Source organism: Diceros bicornis, chromosome 7, assembly GCF_020826845.1.
Source record: "Diceros bicornis minor isolate mBicDic1 chromosome 7, mDicBic1.mat.cur, whole genome shotgun sequence".
NCBI classification, from domain to species: Eukaryota; Metazoa; Chordata; class Mammalia; order Perissodactyla; family Rhinocerotidae; genus Diceros; species Diceros bicornis.
Window position 1 is genome coordinate 18,556,192 of NC_080746.1, and position 23,802 is coordinate 18,579,993.

General features: G+C 40.7%; 2 protein-coding genes across 2 annotated transcripts in view; one reads left to right on the forward strand and one right to left on the reverse strand.

Annotated features, from left to right (window-relative positions):
• The window catches only part of LOC131408198 (T-cell surface glycoprotein CD3 epsilon chain), a 51,542-nt gene that overhangs the window by 26,377 nt on the left and 1,363 nt on the right, over positions 1 to 23,802 (reverse strand). The gene's annotated exons all lie outside the window — the stretch shown is intronic.
• Positions 12,824 to 22,850, forward strand: MPZL2 (myelin protein zero like 2). The gene is made up of 6 exons (XM_058545115.1): positions 12,824 to 13,025; positions 13,997 to 14,163; positions 14,456 to 14,666; positions 17,471 to 17,618; positions 19,681 to 19,756; positions 21,821 to 22,850. Exons 1-5 carry the CDS (start codon positions 12,968 to 12,970, stop codon positions 19,742 to 19,744), a joined length of 648 nt encoding a protein of 215 aa, XP_058401098.1. The 5' UTR covers positions 12,824 to 12,967; the 3' UTR covers positions 19,745 to 19,756; positions 21,821 to 22,850.

Here is a 23,802-nt window from a genome sequence, read left to right on the forward strand (position 1 = left end):
GAGTCTTCCCCTTTCTGAAGGTGGGGGTGGACCCCCCACTGGGCTGGGCAGGAGTGCTTTCCCTCTTTCGCTCTGACTCACCTGAGAAGACTCACATCCTGTTTGCCTGGACAAGCGGCAGGTTGCTCTTTCCACCCAGAAATGCTTCTGAGCTGACAGGTCCAACCTGCTTGTTCCCTTGAAGGCATCAGGCCTCAATGGGAAATGGACAGGAGGACAGAGAGGCTGAAATGCCTTAGCTAACTCAGCACCTTTTTCTTCTCAGCGTTCACCAGGTAAGAGAAAAAGTGGTTGTGAGGCTTGTGGCCTCTGGAGGGTTTCTGAGTAAGACTGAATTTTAAGGATGAAGCGTTTTAATCTGAACAGGGGACTCAGAATATAAAGGGCTGGAAGGGTCCTTAGAAGTCACCTGGTCTAATCCCCTCATTTTATAAATGCAGAAACTGAGGACCCAAGAGTTTAAAATAAGGTGACCCTACATTCCAGTGTCTCTGAGATGGTCCTGGTTTATGCCTGTTTTTCCAGTGTAAATATCAATAATACCACTTTCACTCTCAAAGTGTCCCAGTTTGGTTATATGGTCACCCACACTCTACCTTAAGAGAAAAGAGAGGCTATCCATAGGCAGAGAACAGTGAACAGGAATGTTAGGGGAAAAAACTGTATGAAAAAGGCTTAAAGGTGAAAATCAGAATGAATTTAGCATGTCAGATCTCTTTTTCAGTGATTCTCTTGCTAAATGACATTTTCTTTCATAGAGTTTTTGCTTCTCAAGACAAAATAGAGAGTAATAAATATAAATGTAAAAATCTTGGTTAATTTGGAATTTCTTATTACTAGTACTATGGTTAAATTCTGTTTGGCTGTTACAAACTACTATAAATCATTCACATAAAAATACTGAAGAAACAAACCAGATTAGGGAAAAAACTCAAAATGAGAGTGGCTTTTTGGTGAAAGAATAACCTGCCTTTGGTTTTGTCAAGGAGGAAGAATTTTTAATTGAAACTTATGTTTCTGCCATTATCCTGAAAGTACTCACTTCTGCTAACCCAAGATCAGCTTACTGAACACCAACATGGTGTCAAGTACTGTGTTTGATCCATGAGAGAGGGCACTTCTTTTCTCAAAGCTGATAGACTTTTAATGACCATATCTGTTTCAATGAACTATTACAAATATTTTATAAGAATGTCACGTCTGTCTTGGGGTTTGGAATTCTCTTTGTTCCAGTGTACCTTCATTAAAAGGTCAGGTCATCGGTGTAGAGACTCCACCTTTTTTTAGTCAAGTTTTTATTCACATACCTATAGAAAAGTGTACAAATCAGAAGTATGCAGCCTGATGAATTTTCACAAAGTGAACATACCCTTGTAACAAGCACCAAGTTGGAGAAATAGCAGTTCAAGAGCCCCAGAAGTCACCATTGTGCCCCCTCCTGGTCACTATCCTCACCCTAAGGATAACGACTATCCTACCTGTTACCACCACAGATTAGTTTTGCCAGTTGTTGAACTCAGTATAAATGAAATCATATAGAGAATATTCCTAGAGTTTTAAAAACACGTAAATTCATTGTCGATATTTACAGAGTGAGTTATTTCACCAAAAAACTCCAGAGTTTTTCTTTTAAAAAAGATGTGACAGCAGACAGAGAAAGGCAAATGCTGTATGATCTCACTTTTACATAGAATTCAAAAAAAACCCCAACTCACAGATACAGAGAACAGGTTGGTGGTTGCCAGAGGCAGGGGTTAGGGGGTGGGAGAAATGAGTGAAGGGGTTCAAAAGGTACAAACTTCCAGTTTTAAAATAAATAAGTCCTGGGATATAATGTACAGCCTGGCAACTATAGTTAACAATACTGTATTGCATATTTGAAAGTTGCTAAGAGAGTAGATCTTAAAAGCTCTTATCACAAGGGAACAAAAAAATTTGTAACTATGTTTGGTGACAGATGTTGACTAGACTTATGGTGATCATTTAGCAATACATATAAATATGGAATCATTATGTTGTACACCTGAAACTAATATAACATTATATGTCAGTTATATCTCAATAAAAAAAATTAAAAAAAAAGATGTGACAGGATCCTTGTGGAGATACAAATGTTCTGTATTTTGACTGGATTAATTTCAATATCCTGGTTATGCTATTGCACTAGAGTTTTGCAAGATGTTACCATTGGGAGAAACTGAGTAAAGGGTACAGGGGATCTTTCTGTATTATTTCTTACAGCTGCATGTGAATCTACAAGTATCTTAAAATAAAAAGTTTAATTAAAAATAAAAAACAGTATGTTAAGATTTAAAAAATAAGATGTGACAACACTAGGCCTACCTTTCTCATGGCAACAACTGGCTGGAGCTGAGGAGCAGATGCGCCTGTGGATGGGTACACGTTCTCTCATGTGCCACAGTCCCCACTTATTCCTTATTGTCCCGCACTTGGCCAGCTTCCCTCATTTGTTACCTGCCTACTCCTGGGTCTGGGTCAATGCTAGACAGAGGGGGGAGCTACAAACTGTTTTCCTACTTTTTTTGCGTATGTACTTTTTCAAGATTGACTTTCCTCATTCCAGTTCATCATGACGATTCTTACCAGATTTTGGCCTTAGCTTTGTCTATTTGACTTAGTTTTCACTTTACATTTCTGTAGGGATCCTGGGAGGGGTTGCGTGGAGATCTGCTAGTTGGATGTCATCTAAAATCAGAATTGCCGTCATGAAATCTTTTTCAGTGACATTCTTCTATTTTCTATTTTTCTTGTTCCTTAACTGGCTCTTCTTCCATCTGGCCCCCTAGTTGGCAATCCTTAGGGTGAGCCCTTTGCTACTGACCTTCACGGCCTTGAACAAGTTACTTTACCCCTCTGGGTGTCAATATCCCCACGTGCACAATAGAGATTGGGCTCATCATTGTTTCCCAAACCAGTGGTCAGCAAACTCTGTGTATGACCAATATGAGGTTCTGCTGCATGTGACTGGTACAAGGCTCACATCTTATGCCTCCTGCTATGCAATTTGCAACACCCACGCTGTTTGATACTCTATACAATGAGTAGTCTGATCACGGCCTTGGATGTTGTGGCAATGTCAAATTACTTATAATAGCTTTAAACACTTAGTCTCAGGTTTTATATTTATCTCCTTGAGGACTAGTGACAGTTTCTGGGTCATCTGCAGACCACACTTTGAGAAATACTGTCCCCGATTTTTTCAGTGAACAGAAAGTTCTAGAAAGATTAATAGGTGATGTGTAAAAAACAAAAACAAAACTAGTTCCATGTTAACTTGGTAAGAGCCCTGAAAAGTACTGTATCTAAAAACAAAACAAAATCTGTTTGTTTAACCTAGTATTTTCCCTTGAGTACAGAAACTTCTTTTCATTCAACACCTACTCACTCCTTGAGGAGTGTGTTTGTCTAAATGCCAATTTAGGGCACGGTAGTGTAACAGGTCTCCAAGGTTTCTTGCAGTTCTAAGAGTTTGACTCTTGATCCCGTGCTCTCTTCCTGTCCACATTTACTCCTTGGAACAAAGCACTCCTTCCTATTGCTTGAGTTACAGATTTCGTACTTCTCCCACTCGTGATGTTATCTGAGATCTAACGTATCTGCAAGCCCTTTTTCTCCCTGGGATGATTGTTGCAAAAAGTCAAGAAAGAGAGGTGGAGTTACAATTTATCAAGGACCCTGGACAGAAAGTTGCTGAGGCTGAGGCCAGGGAGAAACAGAATTGCTGATTTGGATTTCAAGTCAGGTCTTGCTGCAAGCTTCGTGAGTAAGCCTTCACTTGCTGTTATCCTGTAAGCAGGCTAATTGCAAGTTCAGCTTTCCTCCAAGAAGATTAGGTCTGTTTTCAAAGGTAAGTGAACTGTCTCAGTGATGTTTATGGAGCAAAATGTTTGAAGGTGTTGGAAAAGGTGAAGCTTTTTTCCACTCTGCCTGGCACAGTATAGCTCATGTGGAGACTTCATCTTTTAATTAACCAACAGATTATCCTCCACCCCTCTTACTGTTATAATTCACTGTGTGCTTGATGCAACCGCTTTTGCTTACCTATGCTTAAATCCTTGAATGTGTGTAAAACCCCTTAATAATGTCTATTACTTTAGAAAAAAGTAAAGCCTCTTTAGCATTACTGACAAGTCCCTATTGCCTTTCTCTTTTACTCTTATTTAAAATTTCCATTACTTATTAGAATTTCCCTTACATTATTAGAATTTAACTGAAAACTCTTGTAATACAATGGCAACAAAAGAATCTCACCTTCAATAGCTCCTTTCCTGCTGTTCTGCCTTTTAAATCCTAAACTGGTTTTGTAAAGGAAGGATCATAAAGTTTGGAATTAAAGCCCAGCTATACAACTTCCTAGATATGTGGTCTTAGGCAAGTTACTAAATCTCCTAGACTCATTTTCCTCTTCTGTAAAATGGGGATGTTAATAAAGTACTTTCCAAGGTGGTTGTGAGATGTAAAGATATTAAAAGTAAGTTATGGGCCAGCCCCATGGCTTAGCGGTTAAGTGCTAAGCGCATTGGTGCGTGCCCGGGATCCGAACCCCTGGCCGCCAGTAGCGGAGTACACCTACGCACTGCTTCTCTGGCCATGCTGAGGCCGCGTCCCACATACAGCAACTAGAAGGATGTGCAACTATGACATACAACTATCTACTGGGGCTTTGGGGGAGAAAAAAGGAGGAGGATTGGCAATAGATGTTAGCTCAGAGCCGGTCTTCCTCAGCAAAAAGAGGAGGATTAGCATGGATGTTAGCTCAGGGCTGATCTTCCTCACGCAAAAAAAAGTAAGTTATGTAACAAATGATAGTTATTACTATTACCACACTCCAGCATCCTACTTGCAGTTACTACACAGGCTGTGCTGTTTCACTCCTGACTCCAGGCCTTGGCCCAGAGGGCCCTGCTCTTCGGTCAACTGGTCTTCATTTTTCAGGATGCCATGTATGTTTAACCTTTTCGGAGAAGGCTTCCCTAATGCTCCCAGGCAGTTTGTCCTTATTCTTGTGCTGTCACTTACATCCAGCATATACTTTATTATTGCATAGCACCCTGTATCGTGACTACTTTTTTTTTTTCAGCCTGACCATTCCTTGAGGTCTCAGATCGTATCATTTCTTTTTTACCCTTGAATTCCTGAGGACTGTGCCTAACACTTGGTAGTTGTGCAAAACTATTTTTTTAAAAGACAAATAAGTAATAGGACACCGAAGCAACAAAATGATGAGATTTTGGCATAATTCAAACCTCATTTTAGACAAAATTTCCAAGTATTTTCCCAACAAATCTTTTCTTTAGGAGAGATGCTGAGAAGAGGATGCCTAATGTTTATTTCATTTACTTTGGCTTCAAAAGTCTTCCAGAATGGTGGAGGTGGTAGTGGTGCGGAGGGAAGGAAGGCTCTACTGGTCAAAGAGTGGCCTGTACATACAATTGAGGGTCGACTGTAGACATGTTTGATAAATTCTAATGAGGAAGGGAGACTGGTGTTGTAGAATGAGTTCAACTTGGCTCTGGAGTTGACTTGAGAGTTAGGCAGGCCTGGTTTTGCATTCTGGCCATGTCACTAGGTAGGTAACCTTGGGTATGCTACTTGATCTCTACGTCTCAGACTCTGGACAATCTCCTCTCTTGTTCGTGTCACCAGCTGTGTCAGATCTCCTCTGTCTTTCAGAGGTCTGCTCCTCCAGCTCCTTGCCTCACTCTGGGACAGTGACCTTTCTTCCCCAGTATGTAAATAAAGTAGAAACCATTAGATGAAAACTTCCTCAGGAGGGGAAAAAACACACACACAGAAACACACACATACACTCACACACAGAGATGAAAACTCCTTCAATTTTCGGTCCCAATGCTTTTACTTTCAAAGTTAGCCGTATCTGTGCCCAGCCTGAGGTTCCCCCTTATCGAGGTTAGCCATGTCAATTATCTTCCAAACTGTAACACTGGAGAGGGAAAGGGGTACTATTAATCATTACAGTGGAACAACGGATATAAACCAGGACTGTCCTGAGTTAACAGAACATTCTTAACCTCTTGTTAACAAGGAAAGAGGTACACTTCCTCCTGTTTACTGGCTCATTCCTATAAGTGTTTTAACATGCTAAAACTTTCCCTTTTTAAAACCACAAATGAGCCAAAAACTAAAAAACTTCTTTCTACTCATGTTCCCTTCCAGCTGCCTCCTTTTCTGCTCCCCTTCATAGGCAATGTTCTTTGTAAATTACCTCCTCATCTTCTATTTACCCCTCAATCTACTGCAAAATGGCCTCTACCCTCACGACTTTTCTGTTGAAACTGCTTTCACCAAGGTCACCAGTTGTGGATCTAGTGGACACTTTCAGTCCTTATTTTACCTGACTCTCAGCAGCATTTGATATTTTGTATCTTTGCTCTTTTTTGAAACACCCCTCTTCCTTTAGCTTCTGTGACACCACTCTCTCCTGTTATTTTCCTCTCTCCCTCCCTTTCTGCTGGACACACTTATTCAGTCTCTTCAGAGATCTCCCTTTCTCCTTGTTGCTGAGGTGTCGCTCAGCCTTTAGATTTTGTGGTAGGGCCTTGTCCTTTCTCACTCTACAGTGGTCCTGGGACATCTCTTCGATTCTCATTCCCCCAATTACCTTCTAGAAGGGCTAAAGCCCTCAGACTGACATCTCGAGCCCAGAGCTCTCTTTGGAGCACAGATCCGTTTATCCCATTGTGTACTGAACATCTCTGCTTGGCTGTCCCACAGGAACATTAAACTCAACAACTCCTCATCTTCTCTATTTCAGAGAAAGGCCACTTCCACCAAGTCACCTATGCTAAAAATTTGAGAACGATCCTCCAGTACTTACTCCCCCTCACTTCCACTTCCAATCTTGTCCCACTCTCCATCCATTCTATCTCAATATCTTTCAAACCCTTAACTTCGCTCCATTCCCTCTGCCATTGTTTCAGTTCAGGTCAAATCATCTGCCTGGTTCACTGTTCTAGAAGCAGCCTTTTGCCTCCAGTCTTGTTCCTTTCTATTGTCTTTCTCCATGTTGTAGTCGAGTGGTCTTTTTAACATACAAATCTGATCAGGTCACTTTCTGCTTAAAAGTTTTCAACATCTCCCCACTGCTCTCAAGATAAAGTCCAAACTCCTTAACCCTTATCAAGAGCCTTTAGGGTCTGGCCCCTGGTTGGAGTTTCAGCCTCACCTGTGGTCCTTCATTCTCTTTTCTCTCCACCTACAATAGGGCTTAATAGGTATTAGAATGAATAAATCTCTTTGAGCCTCAATTTCCTCATCTATAAAGTGGAAACATTTGCCTATCTTGCAATTATCAAGATCAGAAATGATATATGCAACATGTCTACCGCAGTGCTGGGTACATACTAGACACTTGGTAAATGGTAATATGTTTTTATTAATGGTAATTTTTATTTGTTAAAAACTATCAATAGTCTATAGAATGATGTCTAAACTAGAATGATGCAAAATAATGAATCTCAAACACTTTATTACTAAATTTGGAGTCGTCAATTACTTAATGCTAAGGAAACTTGGTGAATGAGGGAGCATATTTTTGCCAATGTTTTATTATAAAAATTTTCAAACATGCAGAAAAGTTAGAATTTTACAGTGAACACCTGTATACCCCACCTACGTTCTTCAGTTAACATTTTACTATGCATGCTTTATCATATATTTAGTCATTCCTCCATCCGTCCCTTTATCCACCCATCTATTAACGCATCTTATTCTTCTGATGCATTTTAAAACTAAATTGTGAACATCAGGACACAACCCCCTACATACTTCAGCATTAATGAAAGTTCCATATTTGTTTATAATTCGTTTTTAAAAATATTGAAATAAAACTTGCATACAATGAAACACAAAACTTAAGCGTATACCATTCAAAGAATTTCTGCAAATGCATAAGCCTGTGTAATCCAAACCCCTATCAAGATGCAGAACCTTAATATCTCTCTAGAAAGTTCCCTCATGCCTCTCTAGTCAACCTCTGTCCCCACTCCCCCAAGGGCAAGCACTGTTATGATTTTTTCCACCAAAGAGTAGTTTTTCCTGTTCTAGAACTTATAAATGGAATCAAAGAGTGTGTACTACTTCATGTCTGGCTAATTTTGTTCAACATAATATTTTCGAGATTCATCCATGTGGTTATATGTATCAGTAGTTTGTTCCTCTTTATTGCTGAGTAGTATCCCATTGTATGAATATTCTACAGTGTATTTATCCATTTTTCTGTTGATGGACCCCTGGGCTGTTTCCAGTTTGAGGCTATTATGAATAAAGCTTTTATAAATATTCTCATGCAAGTCTTTTTTTGTGGATATATAACTTAATTTCTCTTGGATAAATACCTAGGAGTGGAATTGCTGAGGTGGTTAGCTTTATATGAAACTTAGCTCTATAAGAAACTACCAGACCTTTTCCCAAAGTGGACAGTTTTCAATATCTTAACTAAGTATAATCACAAACAACTAAATTTACCGAGTGTTTTACACTCTATGGGCACTGAGCTTTATTTAAATACAGTATTTCACCTGATTCTTACACCAAGCCTACGGGGCAGATATTGTTATTCTCATTTACATGTGAGATAATTGAGGCACAGAGAATTAAATAACTGCCCAAGGTCACACAGCTAGTAAGTGGTTGAACTTGGATGTGGATCCATGCAGCTCAGACTCCATCTCCTACGCCTCATGCCTCCTAGTATATAGCAGCAAAAAAAGAAGTGCTATTTCTTTTCTCAGGAAATGAATTAATTTCCTAAGAATGAAAATTGGTCATAGGAACCAAGAGATACTGTATTCATCAATAAACACAATGTAAATGTAAATTCTCACCATTATTTAGATGTGGTACATACAGTGAACAGGGAGATAACAAATGCATCCACCAAGGTCCTTTATCCTCCCGGGAGATTCTTTCAAGTTATCTTCAAAGACACCCCATCTCTCCAGCCCTGTGCAAATCCATCTAGCTTCTCTTTAGAATAAGTGAAGGGTTAAACTTCAGAGTCTCCTCCTTGGGTGGTTAATAAGAGCATGATGCCTCTTCTCTGTAATTAAGGCAGGAGCCTGAGGCTTCACCAGAGAGATGTATGAGATGCAATGAGGCGGGGAGATAGGAGAACGTCTCTTCCACAGTTTTTCGAAGCTATTAGAGCTCAGTCTCAGATCCAGACTTGCTTTGGAATATCTCTAGGAAACTTAAGGCAAGAAGGAGGACCAAAGGGAATACATCTCTTCTTCTGGGCCAAGAGCCCATCTCTCATCTGGGACTCTGACAACCTAATTTCCCTTTCTCATCTTTGAAAAGCTCTCTAAACCCGACGAAGTTTCAAAAAGAAAAAAAAAAAAAAAAAAGAGAGCTATAGATTGGAATTGTTGGTTAGGGAAGGCAAGGAGTCACTGAGTCTTCTGAAAACAGGTATTAAGTTTGTGCTTTGATTCTGGCTCCTAGGCCAGGGGCCTTATGAGAAAGCTAGTAGAGTATGTGGTGGTTGGTGTCTCAAGGCTTTCCCTCATTATTTTGATGGTTCTGGGAAATACCAAAGTAATTCCACTCTTCTCGGGTCACATATTAGCTACCCCCAACTGGTATATTTGTCAGGATCAAGTCCATACACCTTAGGATGGTGAATGAAGACCTTCAACAACTAGGCCCAGCCTCTGACTCCAGCCTCCTGGCCTGCTACTCCTCCCTGTGCACTAGATTTCAGGAATTGCTTGCAGGTCCCTGTGGATAGCACATTCCCAAATATTTGCCCCCAAAGGAATGCCTTTGTTTCTCTTCTCTCTTTCCAGAATTCCTATTCATCCCTAAGGACCCAGTTCAAAAGCCACAGATATGGTAATTATTTGTTTACATACACACTCCATCTCCTAATTCTCTTGAGACTGATTTTTTCCCCCAGGCAGACATGTCTTATTCTACTTCGTACAGCCAGCCCAGCATATAACAAAAATTTAATGAAATTTTTTCTAGTAAGACAGACATATGGACAGACACTTTTTTTTTTTAAAGATTTTATTTATTTATTTTTCCCCCAACGCCCCAGTAGATAGTTGTCTGTCATAGCTGCACATCCTTCTAGTTGCTGTATGTGGGACGCGGCCTCAGCGTGGCCGGAGAAGCGGCGCGTCGGTGCGATCCCGGGATCCGAACCCCGGGCCGCCAGCAGCGGAGCGCGCGCACTTAACCGCTAAGCCACGGGGCCGGCCCTGGACAGACACTTTTAAGTAAAGAAATGCTTTATTTGAGGCACACTAAGAGCTAAATTATTTGTTTTCCTTGCATCACAGAATGCTATTCTCATCTTGTAGTGAAAAAACATTTTTGCCTAGGATATTAAGATGACAATTTTTACAAATATTGGATACAGGCCAGCTGTTCTTTACATCTTTTGAGCCCTCAATAAGTTCCCTAGTGGCCAGGGTCTAGGCATCCTTTCAAAATATTTTTGGGAAAGGTGTAGGGGGTTGGGACAGATGGGCTGCTTTCAAAACCATTGGTATGCCACCAAGTTTAATGACAACCAGGATTTTTCTCTGGAAAAGTTTAGAAAAAAAGTGATGTCTGAAAACTTCACTTTTCTTCCTTTTAATCTCCAGAACTCCTCTCGGTTTTCTCTTGTTTGCCCAGACACTAACTATCACTTAGGCCCTACCTAGAAGCCTCCAGCTTTGATCCAAGTCCTGGCAACCAACAGGCATCCTGGGGACTCCTAGGAGCAAATGTCCTTTTTACTTAGTGTTCTCTTTACTTAATGAGTCCAGCCCTTGGTCTCCTCCCTCCCCACCCAGGGAGGGGAACAGGGTGACTCTGGAGCCACTTGTGCTAACTGGAAGGAATTGGGCGTTGCTGGGCACAGAGCCAGGAACTTGAACTCTGCTGAGGAATGGGATCGGGGTGGCCCCTGCCCCTCCGAGCAGGGCAGGCAGCCAGCTCACAGGGCGCCCGGCTACCTGGGGCAGAGATTCTTCTGCTCCGGACAATGGGCAGTTTGTTCAGTTCTTCCTGCCCTGATTCCTCTCCTGCTGCTTTCCACTGCACCCCCGAGCTCTTTGGTAACCCTACCTCTCACCAAAGTTTGCAGTTTGCTGTAGACTTCAAAACCTTGGGCTCTACCTCTCCTTCCTTCAGAGCTGCATTTCCCTGCAGGTTGAAAGCCAACAGAGAGGATCAAGTCTCCTCAACTCCTTTTCGTTCAGGCCCTGGAGCTGGACTTTTCAGACCTACATACCAGAAAGGCTCTATTTTACCCTATCATCATTTTAAAGATTCCCCAGCATTCTGATTTTAGGTTGATTTCTGCCCTGGAAGCTGACAAGAAGCCAAACACTCTATTTTCAGGAAAACTCATCATAATACATTTACCCTAGGACACTGCTGATCCTCATCTGGGGTGGCCCCTAGGTTTCTAGGTTCTCATGGAACTGATTTTTGGTTTTTTTTTTCACCTTTTTTTGCTCCATGACCATCACTTCTTTCTCCTGCTAGTTTTCTTTTCTCGTTTGTTTTTCTTTTTTTTCACTTCTGTAATCTGCCTCTCTTGGTGGAATTTTCTCTTTTCTTTCCTCGTTGTGATGTTTTATTTTTTCTAGTCAGCCTGCCCCTTCCCCCCTCTCTAGGCAACCTCTCTGTTTCAAGGCTTTACTAGGAGATTTTGAGTCACCAGAGAGTTTCTAGGTTGCTAATCCAGGGATAAAGGCAGTTCATTTCTGCTCAGGGTTAGATTCCTGGTCAGGCCTATTTCTTAGGCCTGTGTAATCTTCATCCCCCTCCTACCACTGTTCCAATGCTGCCTCATTAATCTATAACAATTACCCATCCTCTTTCCAGACAAGGAGGCATCTTTTCTCATTTAAATTCCTCAACGCTTTAGACTTCTCAGACAGCTGCCCTAAAAATGGCATATGAAATCTGAGGCACAAACAAGTTATTATGAAAACTTTTTCCTTAGGAGTCCTCTGTCTGATGGTTCACACTAGCTGTTATTTTGTGGAAACAGCACTAGACTTCAGAGTCAGAAAAGTTCTGATTTTGCTACCTATTTGCTGTGCGACTTTGGACAAATCACTTACCTTCTCTGGGCTCTTAGTGTCCTCACTGGTCAAATGGGAACACTTCATAGGAGTATTGTGGAGATGGAATAATAAGCAAGAAAGCACTTTGCAAACCGTATTGAGACTGTAGGGTAAATGAGCAGGGATGGCTGATTCTTCTTTAAATCCTTCAAGGGTAAAGGATCACGAGACACTGAGATTTGTTTTGGTCAGTTCATTTTAGGTAGGTCTCAGGGAAACCTGCGAGCTAGAAAAGGTGCAGAAATCCTTGTGGTAACATTTGGCTAAAATCGAGGGTATAAGCTGTAGGACTCTGTCCACAGAGGGTCCTAAGGAATTCGGACTGTTTTGCAGTTGCTGTGAATCCACTCTAGGCTAATGGCCCTGGGGAAGTGCTCGGGAAGTGGAATCACTGTAAGGTGGTTTCAACATTCACTTGCCAGGCAAGCCTAAAGCCTGTTTAAAAAAATAGTGTGTGTGAGCCAAACCCAAAGCAACCTGGGACATTTCAGACTGGCACCACCTCCTCTGGCTGTTTCTGAGGCCATCCAGAGGCCAGAGCCAGAGCCGAGATCAAGTGAAAAGTAAAGAGAGGACTGCAGAGTTTGGGACTTTGTGCAGACGTGCTCACAGTGTGGAGGGTGGGAGGGAGGAAAGGAAGGAGGGCGTTGAGAGCTGAGGCCCCACCTTTCATTCCAGCAGAGTGCACTGGTGGAGCAAGGATGAGTCACAGGCCCGGGCGCTCACATTCCCATAGGTGAGGGACTGACTCCTTTCTCTGGGAAAGCGCCGTGCTCGCTCCGCGGCCTTGGTGGGGGTGTTGGAGCCCTCCGTCTGCCAGGTCTGGTCTCTGGGGCCAGGGCTGGGTTTCCCTCATGTATGGCAAGAGCCCTACGCGTGCTGTGTTGCTTCTCCTTGGCTTCCAGCTCACAGGTAAGAGCTGGTGGGCTTCTCTCAGCAATTCCTCTTCGTTGCCTGCCCTATAAAGTTGGCTAATTGTCTAAGAACTCGCAGAGTTTTGTCTGGGAGCCTGAGGCACAGTTGTAGTTCGTTTTAGATTTGATTTTACTGAAACTGAAGTTGGAGGGTTGTTTTGGGGAACTGCTTTTGGACAAACAGGTTTAGGTGTGTTCCGGCTGCCAGTGATTTGGGCACAGAGAGGGCTTTCTAATCTCAGGTTACAAACCATTTTTTGTGGGTACTCTCAACCTCCCGCTGCAGGCAGGACTTGGCGCTTGGATTTCTGTGTGTGGGTCTCGTCTGAGACTCTTGGCATCACTGGGAAAGAGATCATTAAGGAGAGAGACCCTCTGTGGTTTTGAAACTGCCCGAACATGTACATTCTAAAAGTAAATATCATAGTAAAAAATGCCACGTGGTATAAAGGTTCTGGGGGTTTGGGCAAGCATAAGCTGTCTGGGGTTGATTAACTCAATTTCTGCAGACGACTAGAAACAGTACGAATCCACATAACAAGGACCCTTTCTGGAAAACTTACCTGCTAGGGGACCATTACACACACAATACATAATGCTTAATCTTAACACATGTCTAATTCATTTTATGATTAGTTTTGATTTTTTGTTTCTGCTTTCAATTTTATTTGCTGATGTTTATAGTTTAACAGTTTTGAAGTGGGTACCATGAGCCCAGGGTATCATGCTGTGGAGAAAGTGAGAGCACTAAGGCAGCCTGCCACGTGGTATTTTTAGCTGTTCTACGGAAAGGGAGGGTCAAGGCTGCAGGTGGGTAGGAGTATGCAGATTCTGGGTGAAGTAAGTTTGAGAGCCAGGGCATCTCAGTTCTGTTTTATGCCCTACTCAGACATTTATCTTGGTAGTGTCAGCAGAAGTTCTTAATACATACCTCCTGTTAACCCTTCTTTTTCCTTTGCTTCATTGCAGCTCTTTGGCCTACGGCAGCTGTGGAAATTTATACCTCCCGAGTGCTGGAGGCTGTCAACGGGACAGACGTTCGGTTAAAATGCACTTTCTCCAGCTTCGTCCCTGTGGGTGATGCTCTAACAGTGACCTGGAATTTCCGTCCTCAAGATGGGGGAGCTGAGCAGTTTGTAAGTAGATGATTGTCATTTTCTAGGGGAACTAGGTTAGGAAAATAAGTCAGTCCATCTCCCCTTGCCCTTCCTGTATTTTTCCTTGCAACAAGCATAGAGCAAAGCTGAGAAACAATTCTTGGGACAGAGACTGACAGAACTGAGACGCCGGTCAAGGAGAAAGCAAGAGGTTCTTACAAGAGAGCTGCCGATGGGGTAGGAGGCTTGCTGGTGTTTCTCTTCTGCTCCCGCCATCTCAGCCTCCTTGCCCAGGTCTTGAGTAAGACCTTCTGCCACTTCTCCTCTCTAGGTATTCTACTACCATGTGGATCCCTTCAAGCCCATGAGTGGGCGGTTCAAGGACCGGGTGGTCTGGGACGGGAACCCTGAGCGGTATGACGTCTCCATCATCCTCTGGAAGCTGCAGTTTGATGACAATGGGACGTACACCTGCCAGGTGAAGAACCCACCTGATGTTGATGGGCTGGTAGGGGAGATCCGGCTCAGCGTCGTACACACTGGTAGGTTATGCAGGGGAAACGGTTTTGGGTAGTGTAAGAGCTTGTAGAAAAGAGAGGGGTAATCTTTTGTGATGGGTGAAGGAGTAGAGAGAAGGACTAGCCCTTCGGATCTGGAAACAACAGAGGGAGACTGAAGAGTCCTGGGGTAAAAAGAGAAAGGCTTTGTTTGGCTGTGGAAAGAAACAGAAACTAAAGCAAAGGGACCCAGGGAATCTGTTACAAAAATGGCATTGAGATCGTGAAAGGGAGAGGAAGCAACTCTCTCACATAACGCTAACAATAGGTCTGTTCATTCACTCACTTATTCACAAGATACTTATTTAGTACCTACTCTGTGTCAGGCACTGTCCAAAGTGCTTGAATGTACTCTCACTAATCCTCACAGCCACAGTAGGAGGCAGATACGCACCATGGTAGCCATCGTTCATCGAGTACTTCCCACTCGTCAGGGGCTTTACATATCTTATTTAATCTTCACATATCCCATCAGCTTATTGTGCTCTTAGTGCCCCCCATTTTACTAATGAGGAAACTGAGGCTCATAGAGATTAAGTCATTTGTCCAAAGTCATGTAGCTGCTAAATGGAGTCACTTAGAACTCCAACCCAAGCATCTTTGATTCCAAAATTGTGCTCCAAGTACTACATTGTACTGCCCGAAGTCCCATGAAGGACAACCTGGAAATCTGCTGGATAACAAAAAGCAAAGACCACAAAACTTAACAGTTGCAAATTTGGGTTTGAGTCACTGCTACCATTTACCAGCTGTAAATAATCTATTATTTTTTCTCCTGTAAAGTGAGAATAATAGAGCAAGGATGATAGTGAGGATAAAATGAGATAATAAATGTATAAATTCTCCAAATACTGAATTGTACTGAAAATTATAATAGCTACCATATAGTGTTTATTATGTGCATGCATAGCATGGAACAACTACATAAATAATTTTATTTTTTATAAGAACTCAAGAAGTGGATATTGCTTTTTTTAAAAAAATTTTTCTTTTTGAGGAAGATTGGCCCTGCGCTAACATCCGTTGCCAATCTTCCTCTCTTTTCTTTTTTCTCTCCAAAGCCCCAGTACACAGTTGTATATCATAGTTATAGAGTTGTAGCTCTTCTATATGGGATGCTGCCTCAGCATGGCTTGATGAGCTGTGAGTAGGTCTGCGCCCAGGATCCGAACCCCGGGCAACCGAAGCAGAACGTGTGAACTTAACCGCTACACCACTGGGCCGGCCCCAAGAAATGGATATTGTTATTTCTACTTTATACATTGAGGAAACTGAGGCTCAAAGAAGTTAATTACTCCAAATCACATAGCTAGTAAATGGTGGAGCTAGTATTTTAACCTAGCTCTCTGGTGTGTGCTCCTAACCAACACACAATATCACTACCCAAAATGTATAAGTCTGTAAAGTGGGATAACTTCTTCCTTTTGTTCCTAGTATCATCCTTTAAGGCCCTATCAATAGAGAGCTATGTGACTTTGGAGAAGTCATTTGAGTATTGAAAGAAGTAATGTAATGTCTTTGGACCTTAGTTTCCTCATCTGCAAAATGAACAGGTTAGACAAGGACATGTGATTCTTAATCATAGTGGGATCACTACTCTTTGAGAATCTAATGAAAGCCATGGCCCTGCTTCCCACAGAACGTACACACACACAATATGACATGGATTTTGTGGGCTTGTGGCCTGCCCTCATCCTCCTTCATGGATTCCTGGCTGGGAACCCCTGGGATAGACTTTCTCTAATGTTTTTTCTGGCTCTGAGGGTTTACTGAAGTTTAAATCAGAAATCAAGCTAAAGATAGGAGACCCAGGGTTTGCAGATTCTAGCCTGGTTTAAGGAGCCTTCCCTCTGGGTTCCCTCCCATTTATGCACTATAGTTACTGATTTATTTGCCTATCTTCCCAATGTACATGAGTTCTTCAAAGGTAATGTCTTTTTTGGCTTTGTATTTCCATCACAGTACCTGGAACATAGTAGGCCCTTAATAAACTTAAAAAGATTTCTGATTGAGGGCCGGCCCCATGGCTTATCTGTTAAGGGCGCGAGCTCCGCTACTGGCGGCCTGGGTTCAGATCCTGGGAGTGCACCAATGCACCACTTCTCTGGCCATGCTGAGGCCGCGTCCCACATACAGCAACTAGAAGGATGTGCAACTATGATGTACAACTATCTACTGGGGCTTTGGGGGGAAAAAAAGAGGAGGAGGATTGGCAATAGATGTTAGCTCAGAGCCAGTCTTCCTCAGCAAAAAGAGGAGGATTAGCATGGATGTTAGCTCAGGGCTGATCTTCCTCACAAAAAAAATAAAATAAAACTGTTAAAAAAAAAAGTTTTAAAAAAGATTACTGCTTGAATGACAGAAGTGAGAGGGGGTCAGGGAGAAATAGTTTGGGCACTACATTTGATTAGGTCAGCAATAACCTTATGCCACTAGGTAGTTCAACGGGCCCAGTGGTTCTCAAACTTTTAGCATGCATCACAGTCACCTGGAGGACGTGTTAAAACAGATTGCTGAGCCCCACCCTTAATTCACTAGGTTTAGGGTGGGGCCTGATAACTTGCATTTCAAGGTTCTCAAGTAATATTGTTGCTGCTACTTCTAGGACCACAGTTTGAGAACCACTAAAGTAGTCCGTATGGCTTTCCTGTTGCTACCGGACTTTATGAGGTAACATGGTTAGGAGAAAGGAAGATTCCATTCAACAATGAAAATACACCCCACATCTTTAGATTTCAACACAGTCCTCCTCTTTTTAGAATCGTAACTTGATCTTTTTCTCCTTACAGTACGCTTCTCTGAGATCCACTTCCTGGCTCTGGCCATTGGCTCCGCCTGTGCCCTGATGGTCATAATAGTAATTGTGGTGGTCCTCTTCCGGCATTTCCGGAAAAAGCGATGGGCTGAAAGAGCTCATAAAGTGGTGGAGATAAAACCGTAAGGCTGGGCAGTTCTGGGAAAGTCTTCTAACACTCTTTTATGGTGACTCTTGGTATTTTATACTGGGTTAAATAATTGTTGAACAGATGTTCTTCCCTTTGAGTAAATCTTATATAAAAGAATTCAGATTCACAGGATGGATAAATTAGGGTGTGAATTAGCAACTTTACAAAAGGTTTTTTAATTTTACAAAAGATTTCATTATAGGCTTTTTTATGATGGAGGATTTGATATTAAAATCTACTTATGTAAAGCTTTTCTAGGATATTTCTTACTTTTAAGGTAAAGCATACATTTGTAAGAATCACTGGGAAGTCAGTAGGGGCACTATAAATGAGTGCCTAGGAAAGTCAGCCATGCTGATATAAGGTGCTCAATAAATATTTTTTTATTGAGATAAAATTTACCTACCATAAAATTCACCCTTTTAATATTCACAAAGTTCTGTAATTATCACTACTAATTGCATTTTCATCACCCCCAAAAGAAACTCTATACCCTTCAGCCATCATTCTCTATTTTTCCCTCCCACCTGCCCCTGAAAAATACTAATTTGCTTTCTGTCTCTGTGGATTTGCCTATTCTGGATATTTAATATAAATGGGATCATACAACACATGGCCTTTCATGCCTGGCTTCTTTGACTTAGTATAAGACTTTTAAAGTTCATCTATATTATAGCATGTAGAAGTACTTCATTCCTTTTTATGGCTGTATAATATTCCATTGTATGTCTATACCATTTTGCTTATCCATTCAATTGATGGACATTTAGGTTTTTCTGACTTTTTGGCTATTATGACTAATGCTGCTATGAACATTCCTCTATAAATTTTTGTGTAGACATATGTTTTCAGTTCCCCTGGGTACATACCTAGGAGTGGAACTGCTGGGACATATGGTAACTCTATGTTTACTTTTTTGAGGAATTGTCAGACTGTTTTCCAAAACAGCTGCACCATTTTACATTCCCACCAGCAATGTATGAGGGTTCCAATTTGTCCACATTCTTGACATCACTTGTTATTGTCTGTCCTTTTGATTATAGCCATCTAGTAGTTTTGAAGTGGTATCTCATTGAGGGTTTGATTCACATTTTCCTAATGGCTAAGGATGTTGAGCATCTTTCCATGTGTTTATTGGCCATTCGTATATACATTTATTCAAATATTTTGCCCATTTAAAAGTTGGGTTGTCTTTTTATTGTTGAGTTATAAGAGTTTTTTACATATATTTTGGAGACTCCAACAGTGCCTTATTAGATATATGATTTGCAATTATTTTCTCCCATTCTGTGGGTTATCTTTTCACTTTCTTGATAGTGTCCTTTGAAGCACAAAGTTTTTAATTTTGATGAGGTCAAATTCATCTATTTTTTTCTTTATTGCTTGTGCTATTGGTGTCATATTTAAGAAACCATTGCCTACTCCAAGGTCATGAATATTTATGCCTATGTTTTCTTCTAAGAGCTTTACAGTTTTAGTTTTTACATTTAGGTCTTCAATCAATTCATTTTGAGTTAATTTTCATATGTGGTATGAAGTAGGAGTCCAAATTCATTCTTTTGCAGTTGCAGTTTTTCAGTTGTCACAGCACCATTTGTTTCTTTTCTCAGGAAATATTTACTGAAGTAAATAGCATTGATTTTAAGGAGCCTAATGAACCCAACTCTGAGGTTCTGGTTTGAATAGAATATAATCAATAAAGATAACTTCTAGGTCAACACCAAACTTTTTTCTTTTTTGAGTAAGGAGCAGAATTAGAGGTAGAATACTAATGGTAAACTAAGGTGTCTGCTTTAAAGTTCCCAAATTATATTCCCATCTAAAAATATTCTGAAAAGTATCTAAGTTTGGATACCTGGGTCATGTGGAGGCATGAGTATTATCAGTTAGATGGCACTAGCAGCTTAGCTATCTGTTAGCTTGGATCTACTCCCAGATGCATGTCAGTCTTCCCAAAATATGGGGGGAAAATACCTCACTTGAAGCTGTTTAATATTTCCCCCCTTGTATCTTGTCTTGTTCACCTGACACTGGTTTCTGCTTCTTTGTTACAGAAAAGAAGAGGAAAGGCTCAACCAAGAAAAAAAAGTCTCTGTTTATCTAGAAGACACAGACTAACGTTATCAGATGGTGAGGTTCACAAATGGGTTGATTTCTTTCCTTAGCTTTCTTGTCTGGCCCATCTCTAATGTGGATCTCCCAGATTTTGATTGTTAGGTGTTTTCTACATGAAATTAGAGGAGCTGGGTGAGGGAGATAACAGTCTTTTATGGATGGCTTCCCCTTTGAGTGTGTTTTGTGCAAAGGATCAGGAAGTTACACCCTACTACCATTAAAGCTGAGAGAATTCTAAGGTTATTTGAGGCTATGGGATTATATTTACCACCACCAAGAATAATAAATTAACTTTCAACATGTAAATAAATCTTTATTATTTTTTTAATGAAAGAATTAATATCTTTTTGTTTTGTTTTATTGTAAACCAATCATAGCACTAGAAGAGTGACTCAACAGATATGTCTGTCATTTTTTGTTTGTTTGTTTGTTTTTGTGAGGAAGATTAATCCTGAGCTAACATCCATTGCCAATCCTCCTCTTTTTGCTGAGGAAGATTGGCCCCGGGCTAAGATCCGTCACCATCTTCCTCGGTGCCCGTCTTCCTCTACTTTATATGGGATGCTGCCACAGCATGGCTTGACAAGCAGTGAATCGGTCCACACCCGGGATCCGAACCTGCGAACTCTGGGCCACGGAAGCAGAGCTCAAGAACTTAACCGCTACGCCACCAGGCTGGCCCCAGATATGACTGTCATTTTGACAGAACTTTGTAACTATTTGAAATTGATTTCAACTCCTCTCATTTTGTTAGTGGGACTACGTATTTAATTTTAGTAGTGTGTAATTTTGTTGTTCCAGTTTTCAGGTTTATTATGGTTAAAAGGTGGGGTGATTTATTTTTCATATGATCAGAATTTCTTCTATTCACTGAAGTAGATCCACTATTATTATTTGCAAAAAGAGTCACATTTTATAGCCTAAAGCTCCAGCGAAAGACCTCAAGGATTTATAAAATAGAATACGGAGAAAAATGACTCTATTGTAAAACCAGAAAAACAAATTTGGTATTACAGAGATTTTACCAGGAGCTATTGTCTTGTTAAAATCAAGTAGATTCTCTAAGAAGTCAGGGTCATGGAAAATAAAGATGGGGGTTGTTTTACATTAAAAGGAATTTAAGGAACTAACACAATGAAGTGCAATGTGTGATCCCTGACTGGAAAGATACCAGTTTGAACAAACTAGTTGTAAAAAGATTTGGGGGGACAACTGGGAAAGTCTTAAATATGGATAATATTAGGGAATTATTGTTAATTTTTATTAGGTATAATAAGGGTATTATGGTTATATAGGAAAATGTCCCTACTTTAAAAATACATATTGGAGTATTTAGGAGTAAAACGTCAGTAATTTGTTTTAAAAGCTTCAGTCAAAAAAAAATGTATATATACATCAAGTAAGGCAAAAAATGCTTTAAAATCAGGTGATGGATGAATTCCATACACTGTCTTCTCTACTTATCTGTATGTTTGATTTTGTTTATAACAAAAAGGAGAGAGAGAGAAGGTATGGATCATCCAAGTGTCCATGCAAGGCAGAGGCTATGAATTAAGGACACTGACTCTTGAGAACTATGCAGTAAGGATCAGGAAACTTCTTTTAAAAGTTAAGTTAGGGGGGGGCCGGCCCAGTGGCTTGGTGGTTAAGTGCGCGCGCTCCGCTACTGGCGGCCCGGGTTCGGATCCCGGGCGCGCACCGACGCATCGCTTCTCCGGCTATGCTGAGGCCGCGTCCCACATACAGCAGCTAGAACGATGTGCAACTATGACATAACAACTATCTACTGGGGCTTTGGGGAAGGAAAAAAAAAAAAGGAGGAGGATTGGCAATGGATGTTAGCTCAGAGCCGGTCCTCCTCAGCAAAAAGAGGAGGATTAGCGTGGATGTTAGCTCAGGGCTGATCTCCCTCACAAAAAAAAAAAAAAAAAGGTAAGTTAGGGGGAAGACAAATACTTTCAAGAATGTTTTCCTTCATCACGGAGAACAGATCTAATAATATATATGTAATTCATAATGCCAGGTACTCCTATTGTACTTTTCCCAAATGCATTATCCATTTAAACTTCTGTATTTCAGGAAGCTGAAGATTTCCAAGCACAAGAACCCTAGGATAAGATGAAGTTAATGGAAGCTTTTGTTTGACTCTTGCAGTTGTGCCGTGCCTTCCACCCAGCTCTGCAGTCATGGCGACCTAGATAAGCAACACATCTCCAGAGCCAGCGTAGGCCCCTCTTGAGCAGATGCCAGCAGACTCATGCACAGCCCCATTACTAAGGTTTTATTTAATTTCAGAGGGCAAATATTTATCAAATGCTCATTAGCTTTTGTATACTAAGAAGACAATTTTTTTTGTCCTTAAACACTCCTTGTGGATTACTACTTGTATACACGTACATTGGCATCAAATGGGATAAATGCCAACTTGTTCGTCATGACATTTCCTTCAACATATTGGTTTCCTTGGAGCACCACTTTTGCTACTAAAGTTAATGTGTTTACTCCTTCCTTCTCACACTCTCAATTAAAAAGTGAGCTAGTTCTTCTAGCTATTTTTGATCGATTAACAGAAAATCCTAAATTCAAACTATTAAAGAACAGTTTGAATTTTTATGGCTCTCCTTAAATACGGGACACACCTCATTTTATTGAATTTCTTTCAATATCCTAGATGATAGGGTTTTTTTTTTTTTTGGTCAGTTGATCCAAGGTTTACAAGAGCACAAGTCTAAATCACAGAGTAACTAGAAAAGGTTACATAAATGCTAATAGATTGACAAATGCCACTTCAGGATGAATTGTTTGTCACCTTTTTCCTGTGTTGTGAAAAACAATCAACAGTACAGGTCTTTCATTAGCAGTGAATGACTGTTTAGCTTACTAGGTTTTTTCCACCAATTCAATTATCTATGACAACAGAGCAAAGTCTGTGTTCATTTGTAGACTGGAATCATTAAGCAGTTAAATAGAAGGATTCTTAAATAGTATATTACAACTTTAACAATTTAGGGCTGGTGAAGAAAATCAACCCTAAGTGATGATAATTTTGTATAGTGTTATACAAAGCTCTAAGAACTGGAAGAGATTAAAAATTGTTTTCTTTTATTTATTTATTTTTTGTTTTAATTTACTTGTTTATTTTGGGGGAAGGAGGATTTGGTATGGGGCAAAGAAATACCAAAACTAACAGAACGAAACCAACTTTATTCTTTTTTCCCTATAGTAGTAGATAAAGCAAACTTTATAAGTGAGCAATGGAAAGCGTCTAGTTTCCCAGTGTCTTTTCAAACTTAAGCCACAGCAGTATTTATTCAAAAGATAGAAAACATCTAAAAGTTTAGGCCCCTCCAAAATCTTTACCACCTGATATTTTCAGTTTTCACCAACTGGGCTGTAGATGTTATTTCTTTTAACAAACTGGAATTTCCAAATAGGTTATCTGTATTTAAAGATGCTGAACTTTGATATTTTTTCCAATACTTAAAAAAATTGGTATAATTTACATATGAACCTTGATTCTGAAATTTATTCCATACCTGTCTCCTTTTGCGTTTTACACTGCCTAAAAAAGTAGGTTCCAATACCCAGTTTTGAAACTAAAATTAGTTTCAATTTTAAAAGCCTATATTACCTTTAATTCATATTTTCTATTTTTCTTCATAATTCAACCTTTTAAAATATAACTGGTGGACCGGCCCCGTGGCTTGGCGGTTAAGTGTGCGCGCTCCGCTGCTGGCAGCCCGGGGTTCGGATCCCGGGTGTGCACTGACGCACCGCTTCTCCCACCATGCTGAGGCCGCGTCCCACATACAGCAACTAGAAGGATGTGCAGCTATGACATACAACTATCTACTGGGGCTTTGGGGAACAAAAAAAAAAGGATAAGGATTGGCAATAGATGTTAGCTCAGAGCTGGTCTTCCTCAGCAAAAAAGAGGAGGATTAGCACGGATGTTAGCTCAGGGCTGATCTTCCTCACAAAAAAAAAAAACAAAAAAAACTGGATATTTCTTCAAACAGACAGCCTGGATGATGTTCCATAATTGTACTGAAAAAGTAGTT

Bases quoted from the DNA above. Each gene is read 5' to 3' on its own strand.
- MPZL2 (XM_058545115.1), top strand. From the start codon at position 12,968: ATGTATGGCAAGAGCCCTACGCGTGCTGTGTTGCTTCTCCTTGGCTTC. The intron at 13,026-13,996 runs GTAAGAGCTGGT...GCTTCATTGCAG, and splicing joins CCTTGGCTTCCAGCTCACAG to CTCTTTGGCCTACGGCAGCT. The intron at 14,667-17,470 runs GTAGGTTATGCA...TTCTCCTTACAG, and splicing joins GCTCAGCGTCGTACACACTG to TACGCTTCTCTGAGATCCAC.